General features: G+C 40.3%; 1 protein-coding gene across 1 annotated transcript in view; it reads right to left on the reverse strand.

Moving 5' to 3' along the window:
* Positions 1–675: 675 nt before the first annotated feature.
* LOC124788649 (monocarboxylate transporter 2-like) overlaps positions 676–25,430 on the reverse strand; it is a 69,955-nt gene continuing 45,200 nt past the window's right edge. The window contains exons 6-8 of the mRNA XM_047255925.1: positions 12,570–12,868; positions 3,769–3,960; positions 676–815 (exon numbers count right to left, since the gene is read on the reverse strand). Coding sequence (XP_047111881.1) covers positions 676–815; positions 3,769–3,960; positions 12,570–12,868 — 631 coding nt within the window. The remainder of the gene's footprint in view (positions 816–3,768; positions 3,961–12,569; positions 12,869–25,430) is intronic.

Genomic DNA, 25,430 nt, shown 5'->3' on the forward strand with positions numbered 1-25,430 from the left:
ATGTCCTGTAGGAAACTGGGTACAGGAGAGTAACAAGAAGAAAACGACATAGTTCATGAGAGGAAACCTCTGTTAACCTTGCAAGCATTATCAACATACCTAACAAATCTGCCGTGTCAGAACAATATTGATTCTAAAAGCATTACAAAATGCATACGAATGAAAATAAATTATCGTTACATACGTATATTAAGTTAATGATGTTTGTTCTGTACAGTAAAAACATAAAAGTACGTGTATCTGCACATTTCATGTGACGAATTACTAAGCCGATACCTGAGGACACTCGGGCTACACATAAATTCACGAACAATGTCGCCACAACACTGGTAGAACATGACTGCCAAACGTCAGACGAGCTGCATTTTACAGATGATGGAGAGTCAAGCGCGCAGTTAAAATCGATCTCTGCGCTAATTTGATAGCTGAGTTTATGGACATTCACGTCCTTCTAAGTGCCCATTGTCACATCTACCTCCTGGTTTAAAGTTCGTCTGAATTAACACGTTACTACCGAGACATTATAGATCACGCGTCTTCCGGTGATACATGCAAGGCAATACTAACAGTTAGCACAATCTACGGCCTAGTCCTGATATCTGCAAGGTGATACGGCGTACGGCGGAGACTTCTGCCGATGATCAGAGTAGGGTCGAGGAGATGCTTGGCTTCCTTTCACACGTGCGCATTCTTCTTTCGTTTTCTTATTTCAGTCACACAAAGCTCCAGGGTCCACGGTATTACACACAGCAGGCCAAGGACGGTAAGAACCCAGATACTTGAACTAAAGCTGCCAGTCAAATCCTTTAGTTTACCTGAAAAAGAGAAACGGAATTGTATTAATGTGCTGATACCTATGAATTGTAGTACGGAATTTAACATTTAAATTACAAGTTTTACACATTCAGAAGGCTTAAATTTGCTGTTACAAAATATGTTATAAACTATTTTGATTTAATGATTGATTGAACTATAAAAACTGAAAGAAAATTATTGAAACAACATTACATTATTTCCTGTAATAAAACTAGTGCGTAATTGTAACGCTCAATCTAAAATGGGTTTTTCTCTTTTTTTCATTTGCTTTGCTCTGCACAGTTTAATACTATTTTTGCAGTTCATTTCACGTAATGTGGCAAATGTAAAAAATTATGATGAAATCAAAGATATATAGAGTGGACACTGCGCATGACGTCATTTTACTGAAATCAACATCTAAGTCACGTGACTCCGGGCTCGAAGCCGATTATGTCATTACGCATTTCTAGTGCAGAATTTACATTTTTTTTACAGATCAAATGTTGTGTTGTTGTGCTTTTTCCTAGATGCAGAAGTAAAGACCTTCACATATGCTCAGATAAGTCTTTCTTTGTATCCTGCAGGTTAGGTATAGTGACGAAAATCTCAGTTGTTGAAATGAATTACTTTAAAAAACTTGATATTTCCATAAGTTGAAAGTTAGGACGTATGTTCGTCTGGGGATGTAAAACTTGGTGAATAACTAAGCTTTGAGATGACATATCATTAATATGTAGCTCACTACGCCAGTGTAATCCATAACCCATTACCCTATCCATTCTATATGCACTTCAGTTTTCCTCAACAATTTCACTTTTGTCAATTTCGACGCTTAGCCAAGTTTCTGTTCCACTGTTTTTAAGTCTATTTCAAACTACGTCACTCTATTTGATGTGTTTCATCAAATTTCACAAGGAACTGAAACCTCATCTGTAAGATGTATTTCTTTGTCTCGTGAACCAAAACGTCAGGATCTTCTTGAAACGTAATTGACTCAATAGCTGAATAATATAGTAGCGAATACAGAGGCTCATTAAAGTATACAACACATGCGTTTTCTATAATCTAAAGGCTAGACGTAGACAGTCTGGCATTCCAAGATGCTGATAAGTAGATGTTTAACATGTTGGTAAGTGAATGAGGTATTATTTATGTTATTGAAAAATCTAAAACGCACTTTTGCATTCAATAATTACGTCGTTGTTAGATATAACATAATATCATAGAATTTATACAAAAGTATTCTTGTTCAGAATATGATTGTACACAATAACGCCATATTAAACAACCACTGCATACATTTGAGGAATTGTTAATCCCCAAAACAAGTACCAAATACAGAGTGAATTAATGTAAAATAATGTGCATCTATGGAAAAAACTGCATATTCCCTGAGAGTCTGTAATATTATTAATAATTGGAGGAAGTGTTAAGTAAATTACGACGCATAATAATTTATAAATTCATTTGTAAAGCGACAAATCGATTGTCACTGATTAATTATCTGATAATGAAAAATATTACATTAATTATTAAAAAGATGCCATTACTATCAAGATAGTAACTGCGAGGTCTGTCTTAGAGTCTTCGTGTCTGTCTCAAAGTCTTTGTGAAGTATTTGAGTTTTCTTAGACATAGCAATAAACCACATTTATTTTCTATAAAAAGTGTGTGATTTTACAAAATTTCCGTACCGTGGATCAACAAATGTTTTTTCCATGATAATCAAAAATTCTATCGATTTAATGTGATAACGCTGTATCTAATTTAAGAATGAGAAAATATGCAATACTTAAATAACATGATGTACACCAAAAATAGACGTGGTGCTAGTTTATTTTCGCAGTTTCAACAGAAAATACACAATATGTAGTGTTTACTTAATTTCGATCTTCTGAATGTAGAATCAATTAATTTCAGCAGCTAGTCATTCGACAGTATAACATGGTGCAAACATAAAAATAGAAGACCCAGAACAAAGTTCTCGGATTAGAAAGGATGTAAGACAGGGCTACAGTCTTTCGCCCCTACTATTGAATCAACACGTCTAAGAAGCAAAGCCAGAAATGAAAGAAAGTTTCAGAAATGGGATTAAAATTCAGGGAGAAAGATTGTCAATGATAAGATGTGTTGATATTATTCCTATGCTCAATGAAACTGAAGAAGAAGACTTACAGAACCTACTGAATGGAATAAACAGTCAAACGAGAACAGAATGTGGATTGAGACTAAACCGAAGCAATACGAAAGCATCAGCAATAAGAGTAGCGACAAATGTAATATCTACGTTGGCGACCATGAAGCAAACGAAGTTAAGGAATTTTGCTACCTTGAAATCAAAATAATATGTGGAGGACGAAGCAAGGAGGATGTAGAGTAACACGGAGTGCGTCATTAATCAAAAGACATCTATTAGTATCAAACTTAGGGCTTAACTTCAGGAAGAAATTTCTGAGAATGTGCGTTTGGAGCACAGCATTCTGTGGGAAGTGAATGATGAACTCTGGGAAAAGCGAAAAAGAGAAGAATCGAAGCATGTGATATGTGGTATTATAGAAGAATGTTGAAAATTAAGTGGTCTGACAAGATATGGAACGAGGAGGTTCTTCACAGAATCGACGAAGAAAGGAATACATGGGAAACACTGACAAGAGGAGACAAGGATGATAGTCTATGTGTTAAGCCTCAAGGAAAACTTCCGTCGTATTTGAATCACTTATAGAGGGAAAGACTGTAGGAGAAGACAGGGATTGGAACACATCCAACAAAGGGAGCACATGTAACTCTGAAATGAAGACTTTGGCACAAGACTGGTGATTAAAAAAAAAGTAGATGATGGAGTATATCCTAAAATCTCTGGACTGGATGGAGAGTCGCCTAATCGGAAAAAAGCCTTATACGCAACCCAAACACATAAATCTACGTGTAGTTATCGTCTGAGCCTTTTAGGGAGGCCCTTCAGATATTTACCTAGGAGAGGCCCGAAGGCGACGTTGAGGAGCCCAGTGAAGACACTCTGCAGTCCGAAGGCAGCGGGGAAGCGGTCCGGGCTGCACACCTCTCCCAGGACCAGTGTGAATACGCACAGGATGAAGCACTTGGAGTAGCCCAGAAGTGCCGACAGCACCATAACGGACGTGTAATCCGCGAAGAAGATGTACACTGCAAACATAGGAATACTTATTTGTTTGACTTTATTTATTTATACGTCACGTTCCATAGGACCAAATTGAGGAGCAAATCTCCAAGGTCATGGAACGTGTCAGTTCAAGAAATTACAATGTAAAAGTAGTAACAGATAAAAATAAAATGTTAATGAACCCGAAAAAGTCAAGCCATTAGTTTAACGCAATCAACAGCACAACAAGAATCAGCTTAATTTTTCAAGGAACTCCTCGACAGAACAGGAGTGACCCATGAGGATACTCTTCAGCTTCGAAAGCGCGTGGATTACTGCTAAGATTTTTGAATTTTTGTGGTAGCTTATTGAAAATGGATACAGCAGTATACTGCACACTTTTCTGCACAAGAGTTAAGGAAGTCCGATCCAAATGCAGGTTTGATTTCTGCCGAGTATTAACTGAGTGAAAGCTGCTTATTCTTTGGAAATAAGCTGATGTTGTTTACAAGAAAAGGCATTGAATAATACATATATTGTCAAATATAATGTCTAAATAAGCAGACTAGTGAACAGAAGTCGACAAGATGTTCGCCAGCTTACACCACTTATTGCCCGAACCGCCCGCTTCTGAGCTAAAAATATCCTTTTAGGATGGGAAGCACTACCCCAAAATATAATAGCATATGACATAAACGAATGAAAATAAGCAAAGTAGACTAATTATCGTGTCCAACGATCACTTACTTCAGACACCGTTCGAATAGTAAAAATGGCAGCGTTAAGTCTTTGAAGAAGATCCTAAACGTGGGCTTTCCACGACAGTTTTCTTCTATCTGAACACCAAGAAATCTGAACTGTTCAGTTTCACTAATCATATGACCATTCTGAGAAATTAAGATGACAGGTTTTGTTGAATTACATGTTAGATACTGTAAAATCTGAGTCTCCCTGTGATTTAGCTTATGTCATGATCCGCATTGTTTGAAACTGAGCCAATGTTGCACACAACATCCATTACTACCAAGCTAATGTCATCAGCAAACAGATATATATTCAAGTTACCCGCAATACTAGAGGACATCTCATTTATATAAATAAGGGACAGGAGTGGCCCCAACACCGATCTCTGGGGCACCCCCCATTTTACAATACCCCACTCACGCCCCACATCACAGCCATTCTCAACATTGTGGATAATGACTTTTTGCTGCGTGTTGCTAAAGTAAGAGGCGAACTATCTGTGAGCTACTCCCTGTATTCTGTAATGGTCCAACTTCTGGAGCAATATTTTGTGATCAACACAATAAATATCTTAGTTAAATCAAAAAATATTTCTTGCGTTCGAAACCTTTTGTTTAACCCATCTAGTGCCCCACAGAGAAAAGAGAATATAGCATTTTCAGTTGTTAAAGACTTCTAAAGCCTAACTGTTCATTTGATAGCAAATTGCGTGATATAAAATGATCAATTATCAGATAAATTAAGGTATAATCATTTTCAATAACTTTAGCAAACACTGATGGCATAGAAATAGGTCTAAAATTGTCTAAATTATCCTTTTATACCTTTTTATAAAGTAGCTTTAATACTGAGCACTTTAATTGTTCAGGAAGCTGGCCATTCCAAAGGAAAAATTACAAATATGGCTAAATACAGAGCTATCATGTGCAGCACAGTACTTTAATATTCTGCTAGGCACTGCATCTTATCCATGAGAGTTCTCAGTCTTAAGTGATTTAGTTATTGACTCTGTCTCCCCCTTGTCTGTATCACAGAGGAGTATTTCAGATATCAGTCTCGGGAAGGCATTTGCCAAAAGAGTTATATGATTCCCTGTAGAAACTAATTTTTTTTTTAATTCACCAGGAATGCTCCGAAAATGATTGTAAAATACTGTATATATGTCTGATTTATCAGTAACAGAAACATTTTTACTACATTTTTAAGCACCTTACAGTACTGTTTGCAATGGGCTACTGCAGCTTGATTGTGACTACTTCTACTTTGGTTACAGATAAGGTATTTTAACAAATGAATGCAATGAAATAAACATTATGTCTGTATGTAGTGTACATCCAAATAACTTTTATTTAAGAGCTTTGAGTCATCAGCCTTCTGACTGGACTGATGCACCCAGGCATGAAATGGTCTCCTGTGCCAACCTCTTCATCTCAGAGTAGGACTTGCACCCAACGTCCTCAATTATTTGCTGGATATATTACAATATGTGCCTTCTTCTACAGTTCTTACTCCCTACAGCTCTGTCAAGTAGCATGGAATTTATTCCCTGATGAGTTAACTCAAGTCCTATCATTCTGTTCCTTGCTCTTTTCAGTATTTTCCATATGTTCCTTTCTTCACGGGTTCTGCAGATAATCTCTCCATACCTTATAAGTCTACCTAATTTTCAACTTCCTTCTATCCATCACATCTCAAATGCTTTTATCCCCTTCTTTTCCGACTTTCACACTGTCCATGATTCAGTACCATACAGTGCTTGAAACGTGCGTTCTTTGCAATTTATTCCTAAAATTAATGCCTGTGATTTATACTAGCAGACTTCATTTATTCAGGAATGCCCTCATTGTATATGTTGGTCTACATTGTGTGTCCACCTTCCTTTGTCTGTTATGTGTCCTTTTTTTTCAGTTTACCAGAATTCCTTCACTTTGTCTACTTTGTGGTTCCCAATGTTATTGCTAAGTTAATGCCAATTTCATATCTGCTACTCCTCGTTATTGTCATCTTTCTTCAGGTTACTGTCTATCAGTCTCCAGTGATCATTAGCTGTTTGTTATATTAAGCAGTTCTTCTGCTGTGAGAATAGCAACGTCATCAATGAATCTTAGCATTGATATCATCTCACACGGAATCGGAATCTCACTCCTAAACCTTCGTTTATTTCCGTCATTGCTCCTTCAGTCTACAGGTCGAACAGTTGAGACGAAACACTACATGGATTTCTTAAACCCTTTCTAATCCGAGCACTTTGTTTTCCACAATTAGTGTCGCGTCGTAATTCTTGTGCATGTTATACATTACCCCTCTTTCTGTACAGTTCATACGTATCATTCCACCTTCTTACAGTGCTGAACGCTCTTCCCAAGTTGACAAATCCGGTGAAAGTGTCTTGATGTTCTTAAATCTTGCTTCCATTATCAAGCACAGCGTCAGAAGTCTACCTCCCATACTTTTACCTTTCCTACATCGAAAATCATCGTCGTTTAACTGATTGACAGTTTTCTTCTCCATTATTCTGTATATTATTCTTGTCACACTGTCGACGCATTAGCTGTTAGTTGTGCGACAATCCTCGCTCTTATATGTCATTACTCTCTTTGCGACTGTGTATGATACTTTTCCGAAAGTCTGATGACATGTCTCCAGACTGGTAGATTCTACAAACCAACATGAGTAGTCGTTTTGTTTCCACTTCTCCCACTTAGTTTTTTCTTACAGCAAGTCTTCCAAACCTCAGTTAATCCCTGGCTGTAAAACTGGATACTTTATGTTCTCGATATCAACTCCCAATTCTTCTACTGTTATGTCATCAGGCAATTCCTCCCCATCGCAGAGGCTTTCAAGGTACTTTTCCCGCCTATCTGTTCTCTTCTCTGGGTTTAATGATGGAATCCCTCGTGCATTCTTAATTTTGACGTTTTCGTTTCAATTCACGGAAGTTTGTTTTGACTTTTCTCTGTGCTTAACGACGATTGACTATTTCGTTTCCTATTTCTTCCCATTTTTTCTGCAGCCATTGCGCCTTGGGTTCCTTGCACTTCGTACAAATTTCACTACTAAGTGGCTTTTGAATTATATATCGCTCTATTCCTCTCTTTTCATGCAAATTTTTTAATTTCCTTCTTCCGCTGGTCCAGTTGATTTGTTAGATTACCCAAAGTTTCCAGCAATTATCTTCCTTGTACTCATACCTGTACGCCTTACTATCCAATACTTAGTTTCTAAGCCACAGTGAGGCTGTCCATCTGGAATCTTCGCGTATCTCAAGGTCTTTTTCAAGTCTGCCTCCTCCTCCAAAGACTTTTGAACACTATATTCGATAATGCCCACTCCCCTCCCCCCACCCCATGAACCACGGATCTTGCCGTTGGTGGGGAGGCTAGGGTGTCTCAGCAATACAGATAGCCGTACCGTAGGTGCAACCACAACGGAGGGGTATCTGTTAAGAGGCCAGACAAACGTGTGGTTCCTGAAGAGGGGCAGCAGCCTTTTCAGTAGTTGCAGGGGCAACAGTCTGGATGATTGACTGATCTGGCCTTGTAACACTAACCAAAACGGCCTTGCTGTGCTGGTACTGCCAACGGCTGAAAGCAAGGGGAAACTACAGCCGTAATTTTTCTCTAGGGCGTGCTGCTTTACTGTATGGTTAAATGATGATGGCGTCCTCTTGGGTAAAATATTCCGGACGTAAAATAGTCCCCCATTCGGATCTCCGTGCGGGGACTACTCAAGAGGACATCGTTATCAGGAGAACGAAAACTGGCGTTCTACGGATCGGAGCGTGGAATGTCAGATCCCTTAATCGGGCAGGTAGGTTAGAAAATTTAAAAAGGGAAATGGATAGGTTAAAGTTAGATATAGTGGGAATTAGTGAAGTTCGGTGGCAGGAGAAACAAGACTTTTGGTCAGGTGAATACCGGATTATAAATACAAAATCAAATAGGGGTAATGCAGGAGTAGGTTTAATAATGAATAAAAAAAATAGGAGTGCGGGTAAGCTACCACATTATTGTGGCCAAGATAGACACGAAGCCCACGCCTACTACAGTAGTTCAAGTTTGTGTGCCAACTAGCTCTGCAGATGACGAAGAAATTGAAGAAATGTATGACGAAATAAAAGAAATTATTCAGATAGTGAAGGGAGACGAAAATTTAATAGTCATGGGTGACTGGAATTCGGTAGTAAGAAAAGGGAGAGAAGGAAACGTAGTAGGTGAATACGGATTGGGGGAGAGAAATGAAAGAGGAAGCCGTCTGGTAGAATTTTGCACAGAGCATAACTTAATCATAGCTAACACTTGGTTCAAGAATCATAGAAGAAGGTTGTATACATGTAAGAATCCTGGAGATCTAGAAGGTATGAGATAGATTATATAATGGTAAGAAAGAGATTTAGGAACCAGGTTTTAAATTGTAAGACATTTCCAGGGGCAGATGTGGACTCTGACCGCAATCTATTGGTTATGAACTGTAGATTAAAACTGAAGAAACTACAAAAAGATGGGAATTTAAGGAGATGGAACGTGGATAAACTGACTAAACCAAAAGTTGTACAGAGTTTCAGGGAGAGCATGAGGGAACAACTGACACGAATGGTGAAAAGAAATACAGCAGAAGAAGAATGGGTAGCTTTGAGGGATGAAATAGTGAAGTCAGCAGAGGATCAAGTAGGTAAAAAGACGAGGGCTAGTAGAAATCCTTAGGTAACGGAAGATATATTGAACCTAATTGATGAAAGGAGAAAATATAAAAATGCAATTAATGAAACAGGCAAAAAGGAATACAAACGTCTCAAAAATGAGATCGACAGGAAGTGCAAAATGGCTAAGCAGGGATGGCTAGAGGACAAATGTAAGGATGTAGAGGCTTATCTCACTGGGGGTAAGATAGATACTGCTTACAGGAAAATTAGAGACCTTTGGAGAAAAGAGAACCACTTGTATGAATATAAAGAGCTCAGATGGAAACCTAGTTCTAAGCAAAGAAGGGAAAGCAGAAAGGTTTAGGAGTATAGGGAGGGTCCATACAAGGGCGATGTACTTGCGGAGAATATTATGGAAATGGAAGAGGATGTAGATGAAGATGAAAGGGGATACTGCGTGAAGAGTTTGACAGAGCACTGAAAGACCTAAGTCAAAACAAGGGCCCGGGAGTAAACAACATTCCATTAGAACTACTGACATCTGCTGAGCAAAATGTATGAGACAGGAGAAACGGGGGGGAGGGGAGGGGGGTTGTTTTGGGGAAGAGACCAAACAGCGAGGTCATCGGTCTCATTGGACTAGTGAAGGACGGGGAGAGAATTCGGCCGTGCCCTTTCAAAGGAACCATCCCGGCATTTACCTGGAGCGATTTAGGGAAATCACGGAAAACCTAAATCAGGATGGCCGGACGCGGGATTGAACCGTCGTCCTCCCGAATGCGAGTCCAGTGTGCTAACCACTGCGCCACCTCGCTCGGTCGACAGGCGAAATGCCCTCGGACTTCAAGAAGAATATGATAATTCCAATTCGAAAGAAAGCAGGTGTTGACAGATGTGAAAATTACCGAACTATCAGTTTAATAAGTCACGGCTGCAAAATACTAACCCGAATTCTTTACAGACGAATGGAAAAACTGGTAGAAGCCGACCTCGGGGATGGTCAGTTTGGATTCCGTAGAAATATGGGAACACGTGAGACAATAATGACCCTACGACTTTTCTTATAAGCTAGATTAAGAAAAGGCAAACCTACGTTTCTAGCATTTGTAGGCTTAGAGAAGAGAAATTTGTTAACATCGAGTATAGATTTAAGTGTCAGGAAGTCGTTTCTGAAAGTATTTGTATGGAGTGTAGCCATGTATGGAAGTGAAACGTGGGCGATAAATAGTTTGGACAAAAAGAGAATAGAAGCTTTCGAAATGTGGTGCTACAGCAGAATGCTGAAGATTAGATGGGTAGATCACATAAATAATGAGGAGGTATTGAATAGGATTGAGGATAAGAGGAATTTGTGGTACAACTTGACTAGAAGAAGGGATCGGTTGGTAGGACATGTTCTGAGGCATCAAGGGATCACCAATTTAGTATTGGAGGGCAACGTGGAGGGTAAAAATCGTAGAGGGAGACCAAGAGATGAATACACTAAGCAGATTTAGAAGGATGTAGGCTGCAGTACGTACTGGGAGATGAAGAAGCTTGCACAGGATAGAGTAGCATGGAGAGCTGCATCAAACCAGTCTCAGGGCTGAAGACCACAACAACAACAACATATATTTCGTGTTTTCGAAGATTTTCCTAACATGTCAAATTACCTTGCCGTGTGTTTTTTACCCATTAAAAGTTAGACTTGACAACATATGAAAAAATACGTATTGCATTATTTTGACCCTTCTACATAACCTTTATCTTGTATTCTTTTCTTTTATTTCTTTTTTTTTTCATTTACTGCCCTGTCAGGAGTAGAACTATAATGGGAAGACACGTGCGAAGAGCTACGCAAAATACAATCTATGTTAACTGAATCTTCCGTCGGTTCTTGCTAGAACAACATTATAATAAATCAAAAGCGCTAGTTTGCTATTGTTCTACAGTATTACTTTTATTGTGTTAACCGGTTTCCGGCTTACAAGGCCATCTCCAGACACTTACCAAAGAAGTTACAGTGTTTCTAAACAATAATGGAAAGAAGTTACACATCTAGGTTGTAGCAAAAACGTACAGCGAATAACATCTTTGACAGTGTGGTGGTAATGTAATGTAAAATGTAAAGGTTGAATAGTAAATAAATAAAAACCGAGTTAAAAGGGGAAAACAGGAACAGGAACAGGAAGCCCACATAAGGTTACATTAACAAACAAAGTCAATAAAATAAAATAAAACTAATACTTCACGAAGTTACTTGAGGAGGTATAATACATGGACAGTAATACACAAACCAACTACAAGAAGAAAGAATTATCAATTTAATTACAGAATGTATCAGGAACTTAAGCAATATCAAAAAGATAAATAGAAAGGAGTAGATGCAGGAAACTGGGGGAGTGGAGGGAACATACAGTAAATGCTATCTTTGAGAGTGTGGTGGTACTGTATTTTAAAATGTAAAAAAGCTGAACAATACACTAATTTGATTTTATTGGTTTTGTTTATTAATTTAAACTGTTATGTAGGTTTGTTGTTCCAGTTTTTTGTTAAAGTTTTTTCTGTATACTTCGTTTTTATTTATTTACTGCTCAAATTTTTACTTTTTACATTGCATTTCCAGCAACTGTCAAAGATGTTATTTGCTGCTCGTTTCTGCTTCAATCTAGATGTGTAACTTCTCTTCCAGTGTAGTTTACAAACATTGTAACTTCATTAGTTACAATACTCAGTAAATGACTGAAGATGGCCTTGTAAACCGAAAACCGGTTAACACAATAAAAGTAATACCAAACAACAAATACAATTGATGTTTGATTTTAATGATATCTTCTAGCGTTACGAAGTCTATCTGAGCAGGTGCTTCGGCCATCAGGACATTATCGAATGCCTTTTATTCATCGTAGACGTTAAATTTCCTTCTATGATGCGACGAACAGATGGTATTCGAATGAAAACGACACTCTTTACGTAGACAAATTTCATTCATTCCTTCTGACTGATAATAAATCCAAACAATTTTTTTCGTACGCAGCACAGGCCATCGCAGAATGCTTATATGCACTAGAAAAATAATATTATCAAGTATCAAAGAAATTATCTCGTTGTTGCTCTAATTTTAGTTGTTAGTGTTTTCTGTGTGTTTGGTATAAGACATAATAATTCTGTCAGCTGTTATAGGTCAACTCGTTCTTAAGCAGCGGTGTACCATGTCACAAAATGGCAACAATGCCTGTGAGTTGTGCATCATGAAATCGTAAGCTTTTGGTTCGCTGATATACTCACTTGTTCTGAGGAGAACAGACACAGCAGCACTGATGAGGAATAAGATTCTGTTGTTGGGGACGCAACAGGCCCCTATTACTACAAGGGTGAATCGCCCTAGCAGGTCCGCCACGCCCGCAACTGACATGCAGAATGCGGATTCCTCGCGGCTGAGGTTGTTGTGAAACAGGTACAGCGGCAGCAACGTCATGAACATCATGTCTACGAAGAAGACCAGCGACGTGCCGATCAGGACGTTAGTGAATCGGAGGTCTTGCATTAGCCGCAGATCCAACAGGTCTATAATTACTGACCACCACCTACAAAGAAAAATACACAATTTAAAAGATTTTCATAGTAAAATGTGTTTGCTGCAACAGGAGAAATATGTTACTATTTCAAGAAACTTCATCCAAGTTACGGCTTATGCTTTTTGTTGACTTTTTCTTGTTAGCATTTTTTGCATACTTGGCGTAAGTTGTACAAGGTGAGAGCTAACTAGTAAAATATGTATTATTAGTAACTCGATATGCGGGAAAAAGTTGTAACGTAACAGCGCTATACGCACTTATATTCTGACGTTGTTTATCCATGTTAACAATGTCTATCTATTCTTTTTGCGAGATTGATTACTGAGCATTGCCAGTATTACTTACGTTTGAATTTATTGTTTCTACACTGTAAAGGAAACATCGTGAATATTTAATGAAACTGAATCATAACTAGGTATGTATGAACTGAAACTCTGTACGAATTAATCTTGCCAGGAGAGAAAAATACCACTATTTTCGAACTTGGTCTTCTACCACGATAAAGACTGCCACTCTTTGCACCTCCTAGCACGTAGCTTCCAGGAAGAGCATCATCAGTCACCGTGTAGCCACTGCTGAATTCAGTGAACTTCAAACAGCTGCAGTGGTCCCAAGTAGTGAAAAATCCAACAACTGATGTTAAACTGCCTCGGGTCGAAGAATAAGGATGCGCACAAGCCATGTTAAGGCTCTGACCATAATCTAATAATACAAGGCTGCATTCAATGCAGTGGGAGTAATATGAATTTGGTACCGTCGTACTTGTCGTGTTGAGCTTGGGTATAACTTGCTGCAGATGATCTAAAGCTGCTGCAGTCTGCTGATTGGAAGCTGCATAGAAATTTTCAGTTGTTCTAGGACAACATTACACATACTTATTTTAGTTTCGTGAAGAAGAAAAGCTGCCTTTATCTGCCTATCACATTTTAACAAGAAAATACATCTGACTTTTGTAATGTTAACATTGCAGTTATTGATATCTGTATTTTACACATATTACTTCCCATTTCTATGCTGTTTTGCAGAAAGTTTAGTTGTGACTTATAAATGTAACATCTTTCCCAGTTCGTTAAAGGAGCTGTGAAGACTTAACCCATTCAGCTTTAATGTGGTATCTAAATCTCTGTTCGTACAAGTGTAATTAAGATTAGACTAGAAAACAACAATCAGTAACACACAAATATCAGTAACATTTTCTTGGATGTTGTTATAAAGGAAATACTTTTACCTGTTACTACGTCATATACGATTCGAATAGAAATTATGAACTAAATCTGTCATTCTAACAGCACATCAAAGTTTTACTTATTTTTCTTATGACGGAACATATCTGGTATTGACATATGGATAGGGAGTTACTGCCTGCTTCACCATCTTGATCATTATTATAATCTAAAAGCTGTGCAACAGAGAATAGCGATAGTTAGTTGTCACTATAGTCGACATAATCATCTCCAAAGATTCAGCAACAGTTTTAGATATTTAAGATAATTGTCATTTATTGTTCGGTCTCAGTTGCACATTTTTATTAGATTTCATGTTTTGGTCATTCTGAATCATTTTCAGATATAAATATCTGAAGTGTGATTCTGAATAGACAAGACACAAGTACTTAGATCTATGGACGATCTAGAGTGATCGAACCATGTAATCTAATAAAATATATGTAAATCAGACGGAACAATAAATGAGAATTATCACAGTTGGTCACCTGGTTACTTCATAAAATAAATAATTGCCCTATAGCGACCGGTCAGCGATGGTATAAAAGATTTACAGGTGGAATTTCTGAAGGTGAGTTGTGCTATTTCCAGCCTATTATAAGCATGGGCACTGAATTGGTTATTGTACCCAGTGTAATCTCTTGCCTGGTTAGTTATTATTTCCAATGAAGCACTCCACAAAACTAACTTGGATGAATTGTCAGTTATGATCTCTCTCGGCACATGAATAATATATGTCTTCTAATTAGAGTGACATATGTAATTAAGAAATGGTGTGGTGAACTCAATGATAACATAACAAATGAATATGTAATTATAATACATTAAATATCAATGTAATTGGCGAAATAGCACTGCAGGTAAAGACTAAACAAAAACAGTAAAAATGTCTTCATGAGTAAAATTTCAAGCTGCAGCGTTACAGAGATGCCAGTGAAAATATAAGTGGGAACATGATTCGGAAACGATGATGTGAGAAATGTAGATAGCGAACCATTAAACGAAATTAGCAATTATAAGGAATGATTGAGGAATGCTTGCGGATTACTTGTATTAATAATTCATATTAATTGATAGGATAATTTTACTGCAATTCAGATGATTAAAGTTCATCTATCCATACCAGTATGTTCCTGAGGAACTACAGAACTGTCTTACCGGTTGCTGCACAGTTATCATCTCACATTCTATAATTTAAGACGTTAAGTAAGTTTGGCGGACGGTTCATTTCAAAAGCGTTATCTTTCTTCACATTACAGAAATGACCACTGTGCGGAGGGATCTCTTGGAAGACTGCCGTTAAAAAGAAGTGGCGTGAGGTACCATAACAAATACGCCTCTGCAGCCGCTCGGTCTATTTTTCGCGTCTACTATCCTTAGAAAGCAGACTCACATCAGTTGGACCTATAGAGGGGAATGGGTACTGTTTTGTGTTAAATGGCACTGCTGTTGGTATTGCTATACTGCGGAGGCAAAGACTGATTACTTCTCTTTCATTTTGCTCATTTCATTCGGTTCATGGTAGTTCAGTCCCGGACCATTTACTTCATACGGACGTGATTCCATATTAGAACAGTATTGGACACCAGCCCCTGGTGTTCCGAGATGGTAGGAGTAAGTAAAAGTGATCACAAGAGTTAAATCGGAATGGTTCCCATTAATCACATTCATGCTCTACTGGTTGCTGCACAGGTACTGATCACCACATTCAAAACCCTGGCTATGGAATAATCATGAGGTGATATAGCTAAGATTTCCCTCGTTACTCCGATTGCACAATCTTTTGGCAACGGCAACTATCTTCCGAGCGCTCACTACACGCCGTCACTCATAGGCCAGCTGCCAGTGACTGATGCTTTCTGTAGGCGGGAACAAAGGCATAGCTGCGTTCGTTGTTCCCAGCCACAACTCCACCGAAGGAAGTCTCCCGCCCTCCTTTGATTTACGCAGGAAAGATGATAGTCCGATAATTTTTGAAGAGACATCGTATATCTAAAGTTGTAGACAGTTGCCAACCCATTAAAAGTGTTTCTGTCAATGAGTTGCAAGCAGGAGTTGCTTTTCAGGGAAAATACCTGAAAGAGACTGCTGGTAGGGAGACAGAGCGAGTGCTTTTCCAATCATTTTCAGTTGACGATACCATTCATCTAAGCTGCCCCTGTAGAGAGCGATGGAGAGATCGCATTGTCGTCGCTAAGACTAAGGACTACGAAACCTCACGTATCCTTCCAGTGTATGAAAATGGGTTATACCTCAGGAGATCAACCAAATCTCAGGTGACGTGACTCGCACATACGAGATTTATATGGGAAGTCCGAAACACGCGAAAATACATGTCAATTTGTGCTTCAAGTTCACAGAATGTCTTGAGTAAACATCTTTATGAATATTCGCTCATCAGTTACATTTTTTGTAGAACCTCAGTAAACATTACAAAACCTGCATTACATACAGCTCTTAGAAATTATTTTTCAGTCGTAACTTTCCTTTGCCTTTCCTTTTCACCCTTTTCTTGTTAGTAGTAACAAATAAAATATATTGAGAATTATTTCGGGTTATTTGAAATGTAAGTAACGTAAGACGTCAAATTAAAAGAAATTTCCGCACTGGAACTCGACCCCGTGGCCTTCGTATCACCGTTCTGTGCTGTTTTCGCTGCAACAATCAGCGGCTGGCAAATACGCTGCCATAAATGGCTCATACCTCGCCCGACCCGAGCCAAAAATTCTATTTTTTCTGAAAGTTTGGGAATTTGGGGCTTCTATTTCTGTCACTTTCATTTCAAGCCAAGGCCCTCAAATATCACAAATCTGGACGAAATCGGTCGGACGAGTGAACGCGGTCCCCTTGTAAGAATCCATGCCAATGGTTAATCAATATCCGCCAAAAACTACTAGTACGCAAACATCCTCATTGCCAGCACCAAGTCTCTTCAAGGCCGCTATAACATCTCTTTCTCGATACTGTTGTTAACGTAGAGTTTTTATTTCGTTTTTACTTTCCTCACAGCTATCTGCGGTCTACACTCTTTAAACGTATACATATTTCGTTTGGTGATACACCGCGTTTGTTCCTGTTGTGATAGTCTTTCCTTCTAACGTCAGTGAGGCATGGCTTCAGTTATTCAGTTAAACACTCACATGTTCTTTACAACAAGCAGTCGTATTCAACCTTCTTTCTAATCGGAATCACTTTATCAGCACTCCATGGGAGCTATGAGGAGGACAGCTGCAAAAGTCTTCACTGATTTAAAGCATACTTCTGAGCGAAAGCTTCGGCTTCTACTGACAGCGTTGTGTAACATCGGATGAGCTTTCAACATACCTATATAAACTTACGTTCGATTCCATGCAGCATCTGGGCGGGGACAGCGAATCTAGCCAGTCTACACTACTTCGCAGACCCTTGTTGTGTGTAAAAGGAACGCGTAACTAGCCACTGGAGCTAACGTAAAACTTTGAGAAGCCACCGAAAGCGTTAAACCTACGACAGTTTACAGACTCTGACGGGAGCTCTGTCCGGTTATATAGAGAATTTGCCAGTGATATAGCTCCACTGTTAAGCGCAATTTTCTACTGAACCATTATACTAAGAACCGTTTCCAACGCCTGGGAAAGATTCTATGATGGAAAAAGTTGGCACATGCAATTATTATTTTCAGTTGACACCAAATCTATTGGACTACGTTATACGTACACTATGTGGTCAAAAGTATCCGGACACCCACGAAAACATGCGATTTTCATATTAGGTGCATTGTGATGCCACCTACTGCCAGGTACTCCAAACCAGCGACCTCAATAATCATTAGACATCGTGAGAGACCAGAATGGGGCTCTCCGCGGAAGTCACCGTCTTCGAACGTTGTCAGGTGATTGGGTGTCACTTGTGTCATTCGTCTGTACGTGAGATTTCCACACACCTAAACATCCCTACGCCCAATGTTTCCGATGTGACAGTAAAGTGGAAACATGAAGGGACATATACAGCACAAAAGGGTGCAGGCCGACCTCATTTGTTGACTGATAGAAACCGCCGACAGTTGAAGAGGTTCGTAATGTATAATAGGCAGACATCTATCCATACCATCACATAGGAATTCCAAACTGCATCAGGATCCACTGCAAGTACTATGACAGGTAGGCGGGAGGTGAGGAAACTTGGATTTCAGGGTCGAACGGCTGTTCATAAGCCACACATCACGCCGGTAAATGCCAAACGACGCCTCGCTTGGTGTAAAAAGCGTAAACATTGGACGATTGAACACTGAAAAAGCATTGTTTGAAGTGTCGAATACGGTACACTAGGTGGCGATCCGATGGCAGGGTGTGGATATGGCGAATGCCCAGTGAACATCATCTGCCAGCGTGTGCAGTGCCCACAGTAAAATTCGGAGGCGGTGGTGTTATGGTGTGGTCGTGTTTTTCATGGAGGGGCTTGCGCCCCTTGTTGTTTTGCGTGGCACTATCACAGCACAGGCCTACACTGATGTTTTAAGCGCCTTCTTGCTTCCAACTGTTGAAGGACAATTTGGGGATGGCGACTGCATCTTTCTACACGATCGAACAACTGTTCATAATGCACGGCCTGTGGCGGAGTGGTTACACGACAATAACATCCCTGTAATAGACTGGCCTGCACAGAGTCCTGACCTGAATCCGACAGAACACCTATGGGATGTTTTGGAACGCCGACTTCGTGCCAGGCTTCAACGACCGACATCGATATCTTTCTTCAGTGCAGCATTCCGTGAAGAATGGACTGTCATTCCCCAAGAAACCTTCCAGCACCTGATTGAACGTATGTCTGCGAGAGTGAAGTTGTCATCGAGGCTAAGGTTGGGCCAACACCATATTGAATTCCAGCATTAGTGATGGAGGGGGCCACGAACTTGTAAGTCATTTTCAGCCAGGTGCCTGGATACGTTTGATCACATAGTGTTATGTACAGTAGTTCCATCCTACAAATATAATGTGTGTTAAATATCTTGTACGGCTTATTGTGTATTTTGGTGGTGGGGGTCAAGAACGTTAGTTGTACTAAGAGAAAATCTTAAATTTCATGAAGGCTCGAAATTGTCATCTTATGATGGAACATCACACTCGAAACCAAATTTTGATGACTCAGTTGTTTTATAGTTTTTGTTTTGTTTACTAAGTAATTTGTGAAGGATTGCGGATGAAGTGATTGAATTTCTTGGTGTCTATGCATGATTCTATTCTACCAATTATATATAAATATGTCTTGAGGTTGATAAAAGCAGCCCAATTGAAAAAAACTTGACCACAGCATTATATTTTCTAGTTTTTCTCGTCATATTCATAGTGCTTTAGAAAAATCTCTTGGGTTTAGTTTACGAACACCATCACTGAGAACTTGATGATATCCTTAGAAAGGTTGAAATGTGTTGCAGGAGAAGTCGTTGATCCTTTTTGTTATTTTGTGAACAAAATAGTGTAGGTCCAAGTTTTATTAAACTGTTATAATTGGTGCGCCATGATACACACCAACTGACACCACCTGTAGCAAATGTAGGCTACTGTGTTTTGGTTAACATCTTAAGAAGGCCAAACCCGGCCTAAAGCGGTAGTAAAAGCTACATAAAACCTTATCCGAACTGTTCATCATATTACAAGAAATATCCGATTTGGATAAGATATTTTAAATTTTCGTTAGAAACTGAGTCGTTTTGGTCTCGTCCCGTGGGCTATCAGCTGCTCTACTGAAGCTGAAGACTGTCCAGTGCGAATGATTGTCTCTGATCGGTTCACGTTCGCGAGAATTGAGTTAGAGCTCACGCAAAATAACGAGGCACCGGCGCTTAAACACCTTCTCGTCAACGCTGGGCGAGTCCATCCCACTGTTCCCAAGGAAAGGCCGCGTCAGTTGACTGCCTCTAGCCGAGCTACTCACTTCGAGTGTTCTAGTCGCTGTCTCTTTATGACATGGCATGGCACCAGTCTTAACGCATCACTAAAATAGGGAAAGTCCTTCATTATCGGACACGTGTGATCATACGCTATACTGTTAAATTTTTATCCGAAGAGGCAAATGGGGACGCGAAGATTTCTTTAAAAATTGTTCTTGCAGGAACCACTGACTATTGCAGCCGCTCTATAACGCGAATAAAGCGTCGCAGCGAGTACAGGTGTTGGAAAAAAATACGGAAAAACCGCGAGCGATGCATGCTTGAACATAAATGCAGACGCTACCCATCACTGCGGGTGGTGCTGTTGTATTTGACAACGAACCTGTGCAGTACCCACAATACCTTGTGCGTGTCAGTTACGGCCAGAACAGTGTTCTGTCATGTTGTGAGTGCATTACTCCGGAGCTAAGTGAATTCGAACGTGGGCAAGTTGTTGGTGCTCGTATGGTGGGGGCTTTTGTAACCAAGACAGCCGAAGTGTTTCGTGTTTCAAGAGGCACCATATCGAAGATTTATCCTGCATACAGGGAAAGCGGAAAAACATCACCCTCTTAGTCAAATCACGGATGAAAGCGTGTGTCGAGTGACGAAAAATAAAAGGACGACAGTTGCAAAATCAGTCCAGAATTGAATATCGCACTCGCGAATCCTGTCAGCATCAAATCAACGCATAGGAATCTCCATAAGCGGGACCCTGCAAGGTGAACTGGATTTCCAAAACCTCGCACACTGTTCCAAATGCTCGTAACACGGAAACCAAACGCAAACCAAAAAACCTGAACTAAGAAGCTACGGAATTTAATCGGTTGACGCTTGTTGCTCATAGCTGCCAACGTCTGTTTTGTTCATCAAATAAAAAGTGTAAATGACTTCTCCTGCAACACAATGCAACTTTTCTATAATGTGGTTTTATTTCTAATGAGAGAACCACGTTCTCGAATTTACATGTGTCATACGCCGTTCCAAGCCTACGACGCAGACTGCTCGCTGACAACAGTGAAACGTGGCGGGTGTTTGGTGACGATTCAGGCAACCATATACTTCATGGCTCTGTCGTTACTCTGTAACGTCACATTACTGCCTAAGATATGCTGCTGAACAGGTATATCCTATGGTACAATATTTGTTCCCCAATGGTGAGGCTGTGTTCTAAAGAGACAGGGCCCCTCTTTCCACATTTCGCATCGTGCAGGACTGGTTATGTGCACTGAAGAATGAACTGTCACATTTTCTCTACCCCCTAAAATCACCAGATCTCAAAATTGTTCAGCCTTTGTGGTTTATTTGGAGAGACAGATAATAGTTACCTGAAGTTGCCGTTAGTTTGCAGGAAGGACGGTGTAAAATATACTTGAAAATCATACAGGACCTGTATTTATCCATTATGAGACGACTGAAAGCTGTTTTGAATACCAACGGTTTTCCTACACCGTTTTAGGCGCGTTTGGTGTTTCCCTATTTTTGTTCACCGCCTGCACTTTTCAACGCTTCATTACACCGAAGAAGGCCAAGAAAATTTTGCTTTTAGGTAGTTGAACAAACAAGATGTCAGAAGACTTACATATTATTTCTGCATGGCACATGTTTATTTTACTTTGTTGATATATTAGAAAGCCATACACACCACTATACTACATCTTTCACACCTTTTTTGTTTCACGACACTCCTTTCTGGCAGCGCACGATCGATGGGTTTTTGCTTCGTTAATAATTTGTTTATTTGATTCTTTGTCGCTGTCATACTTAGGAATTATTTGCATACTAAGGTAGTGGTTCTCAAAATGTGCGGCAGGGTGCACTGGTGCGCACTAGAAAATTTCAGGGTGCTCCCTGTAATATTTTAGGAAAACATATGCCCAAATATAAAAGAACATATAGCTACTCAATTTTATTCATTTCACGTCAGGTTTAACACGGAACGAGTTCTTACGTTTTGTCGGATTATTCAGTTTGGTTAAGGAAATAAGGTGGCTTATTCTCCCTATTCGGAATGTTTGTTTAATAGTTTCTCATGCCTTTCGTCTTGGCAGGGTAAGAGGCATTTGGGTGACACTCGTGCTTCAAGATTCTCTTACAGTTTTATACAGAGTTTCCAGAATGAGATTTTCACTCTGCAGCGGAGTGTGCGCTGATATTTATACAGAGTTATTTGTTCGTATTGTGATAATGTATGTTTTTTATTGATGCAAGTTGTATTTTCTGTAGTCTGGACGCGAAATTAAAAATAAAGTGTTATTTTATCACAGTATTTGTTTCCTATACTGACTGTTGTCAAATATTCCTCAGAAATGTGTATGCAGTGTACCCATAATTATTTGAGGTCATTTACATGCGTCCGAAGGTCAAAAGGTTTGAGAACCCCTGCTCTAAGGCAAGTGAAACGAGGCACCACGATGGAGTTACCCGAATGGAACGACAATCGGCAGATGGGCTGTACATTTGTAGACAAACAAATAATTGCAATTTCAGAAAAATTGTACGAGTTGTTCAAGGGAAAGAGCTTCACAAATAGAGGAAGACAGTAACACGTTGGTCCACTTCTGACCCTTATGCAAGGAGTTATTCGGCTTGGTATTGACTGACAGGATTGTTGGATGTCCAGCCAAATTCTGTGCAATTTGCTCGTTAGATCGTCAAAATCCCAAGCTGGTTAGAGGGCCCTACCCACAACGCTCATATTATCAATTGGGGTGCGATTCGGCGACCTTTCTGGCCGATGTATGATTTGGCAAGAACTTAGGTAAGCGTGTGCGGGCGGGCATTATCTTGTTGAAATATAAGACCAATATGGCTTGCCATAAAGAGCAACAAAACGGGGCGTAGAATATCGTCGACGTACCGTTGTGCTGTAAGCGTGCCGGCCGTTCGTTGTGGCCGAGCAGTTCTAGGCGCTTCAGTCCGGAACCGCGCGACTGCTACCGTCGCAGGTTCGAATCCTTCCTCGGGCATGGATGTGTGTGATGTCCTTAGGTTAGTTAGGTTTAAGTAGTTCTAAGACTAGGGGGCTGATGACCTCAGATGTTAAGTCCCATGGTGCTTGGAGCCATTTGAAACATTTGTAAGTGTGCCACGGATGACAACCAACGAGTTCTGCTATGAAATGAAATACCATCCCTGATCATCGCTCGTGCTTGTCGGTATGTATGGCAATCCACCAGTCAGCTTGGTATTCCACCTATGTCCAGTCGTCCCTAGACACGTCTTCACTGGTCATCAGGGATCGATTCGGAACGGGAACCGTCATTTAGTTCTACTGCAGTCACTGAGATTCCAGGGCGAATGTGCGGCCTTGTTGGTGTACACGGTCAATGATAGTTGGAGCAAATGGAGCCTTGCGCTCAGCCTCCTTTCTGTGAGCCGTCCATTAACGGTCCTTGTGGTCACTGAAGCACCAGTTGCGCGTTTGATCGATGATAACGATGAATTCGGGGCTCCGACTGCCTCTCTGACCATTGCTCGGTGCTCAGGTTCTGTCGTCTGTCTAGGTCGACTACTTCCTTCTAGACTTCTCGTACGGCCATGGTTCAAGCTTTGCTGGCAATATCGTCGGATAGTCTTAGATTGCACATTGAATTTCAAAATTTATCGAATTATTGAGTGTACTGTCATAGCTTTCTAATACAATAGTGTGCATGCTCGCGAGCTGTAGCTTACAAGTTATATGAGATAAAATTTTCTGCATAGCTTCAGCTGTTGAACAGCACGTCCCGTACCGCACTGTCTTCGTTCATAACGGAGACCCTACTACTATTGCTGTCTCCACCACTAACACGCTGTCTGCGCAGGTGCGGGCCAAGTTAGTACGTGTGCGTTCTACTATAGAGCTGGCGCTCTCAGTTGTGCAAGCAGTAGAATTTAAGGTTGGATGCTTTGTAGTAGGAAAGCACACACACACACACACACACACACACACACACACACACACACACACACACACACACATACACGTCTCGCTACAAAGGACAACATTCTTCAAAAAATTGATTAAAGTAAGTCTGATCCCCTGGCTTCGACCTAAGTTTTCAGTATTATTCCCTAGTTCACTATCAGGTGGATCGTGAAACTGGAAATCCTTTGCTACATATTCCTAAGTGGGAGTCCATTTGCCCTGCTCTCAGTCTACTGGGCTACTTGACTGACGAGAACACATTTCTATAATTTCTCTCACAGGTAATGTATTTAACAAAAATCAGGCGCTGTATTTGGATCGATGATATTTCAGTGAAGTAGTGATCTTTAATTTTCTTTTTCGTCCACATTTTGTTGTGTACCGGCTTCTGATAGTATGAAATTCAATGTGTTGACAGAGACATCAAAAGCCTGGTTACACTTTATGGAGAACAAACTATCAGTTGCAGTAGTTGTCATTCTATGAGGGCTATTTTTTTCCAAGGACTGATCGGTTGCGAAATGGAAATCACAGTGAAAATCTAAAATATTGTATTTGAAACATTCGCCTACACCTTCTAGATAGTTTTCTACATAGTCACCGCTCCTTCGGAGACATATACATAAGTGTGGTACCAACATTCCAAAACCCACGTCAGGGAAGGCAGCCTATGCTTTATGCCACTGATCTATGCTAGTCTGCAGCTCGCCGTCTGTGGGAAAATACTGCGATCAAAGCCAGGCATTCATGTGATCAACGAGGTGAGAATCAAAGGGAGCCAAGTGCGGGCTGTGAGGTGGGTGACCAAACACTCCGTATCGAGAAATCTGCAGGAGCGTCTTTGTTATTGCTGTAGTGTGCCACCCAGCATTCATGAAGAAGGACGATGCCTGATGACAACATTCCTCTTCAGTTCTGAATTGCCCTTAGTAGGCGATTCTGTCGAATCGCCTATTCTACTAGCTGTACAACGTCATCGGCTGACTCTCGCTTACTTCCCTGACCGCCTGCGTCATAAACATACGGTATGTACTTCCTGGTTAAAAGTTCCTGCACCATTGCCGCACTTTGCTGTCATGCATGAATGTTACATAATGTGGGCTGCCTGAACCACTCAGCATGAAGAAATCGAATAACAGTACGCGCTTCGCATTTGGCGGGATTCTTTACTGTTTGGCACCCTTACGTGCTCTATGTACGCTCAGAAAGGGTCATCGGACTTTAACTGTGGTTTTAATTTCGCAAGCGATCGGATATTGCAAAAATAGTAGCACTCACGTAACCTATTTATCGGATGGGAATGGGAACTAGCGCCGGCCGCTGGTGGCCGAGCGGTTCTGGCGCTACAGTCTGGAACCGCGCGACCGCTACGGTCGCAGGTTCGAATCCTGCCTCGGGCATGGATGTGTGTGTTGTCCTTAGGTTAGTTAAGTTTAAGTAGTTCTAAGTTCTAGGGGACTTATGACCTCAGCAGTTGAGTCCCATAGTGCTCAGAGCCATTTGAACCATTTTTTGGGAACTAGCTGGAGA

This window comes from Schistocerca piceifrons, chromosome 3 (assembly GCF_021461385.2).
Source record: "Schistocerca piceifrons isolate TAMUIC-IGC-003096 chromosome 3, iqSchPice1.1, whole genome shotgun sequence".
Classification (NCBI taxonomy): Eukaryota; Metazoa; Arthropoda; class Insecta; order Orthoptera; family Acrididae; genus Schistocerca; species Schistocerca piceifrons.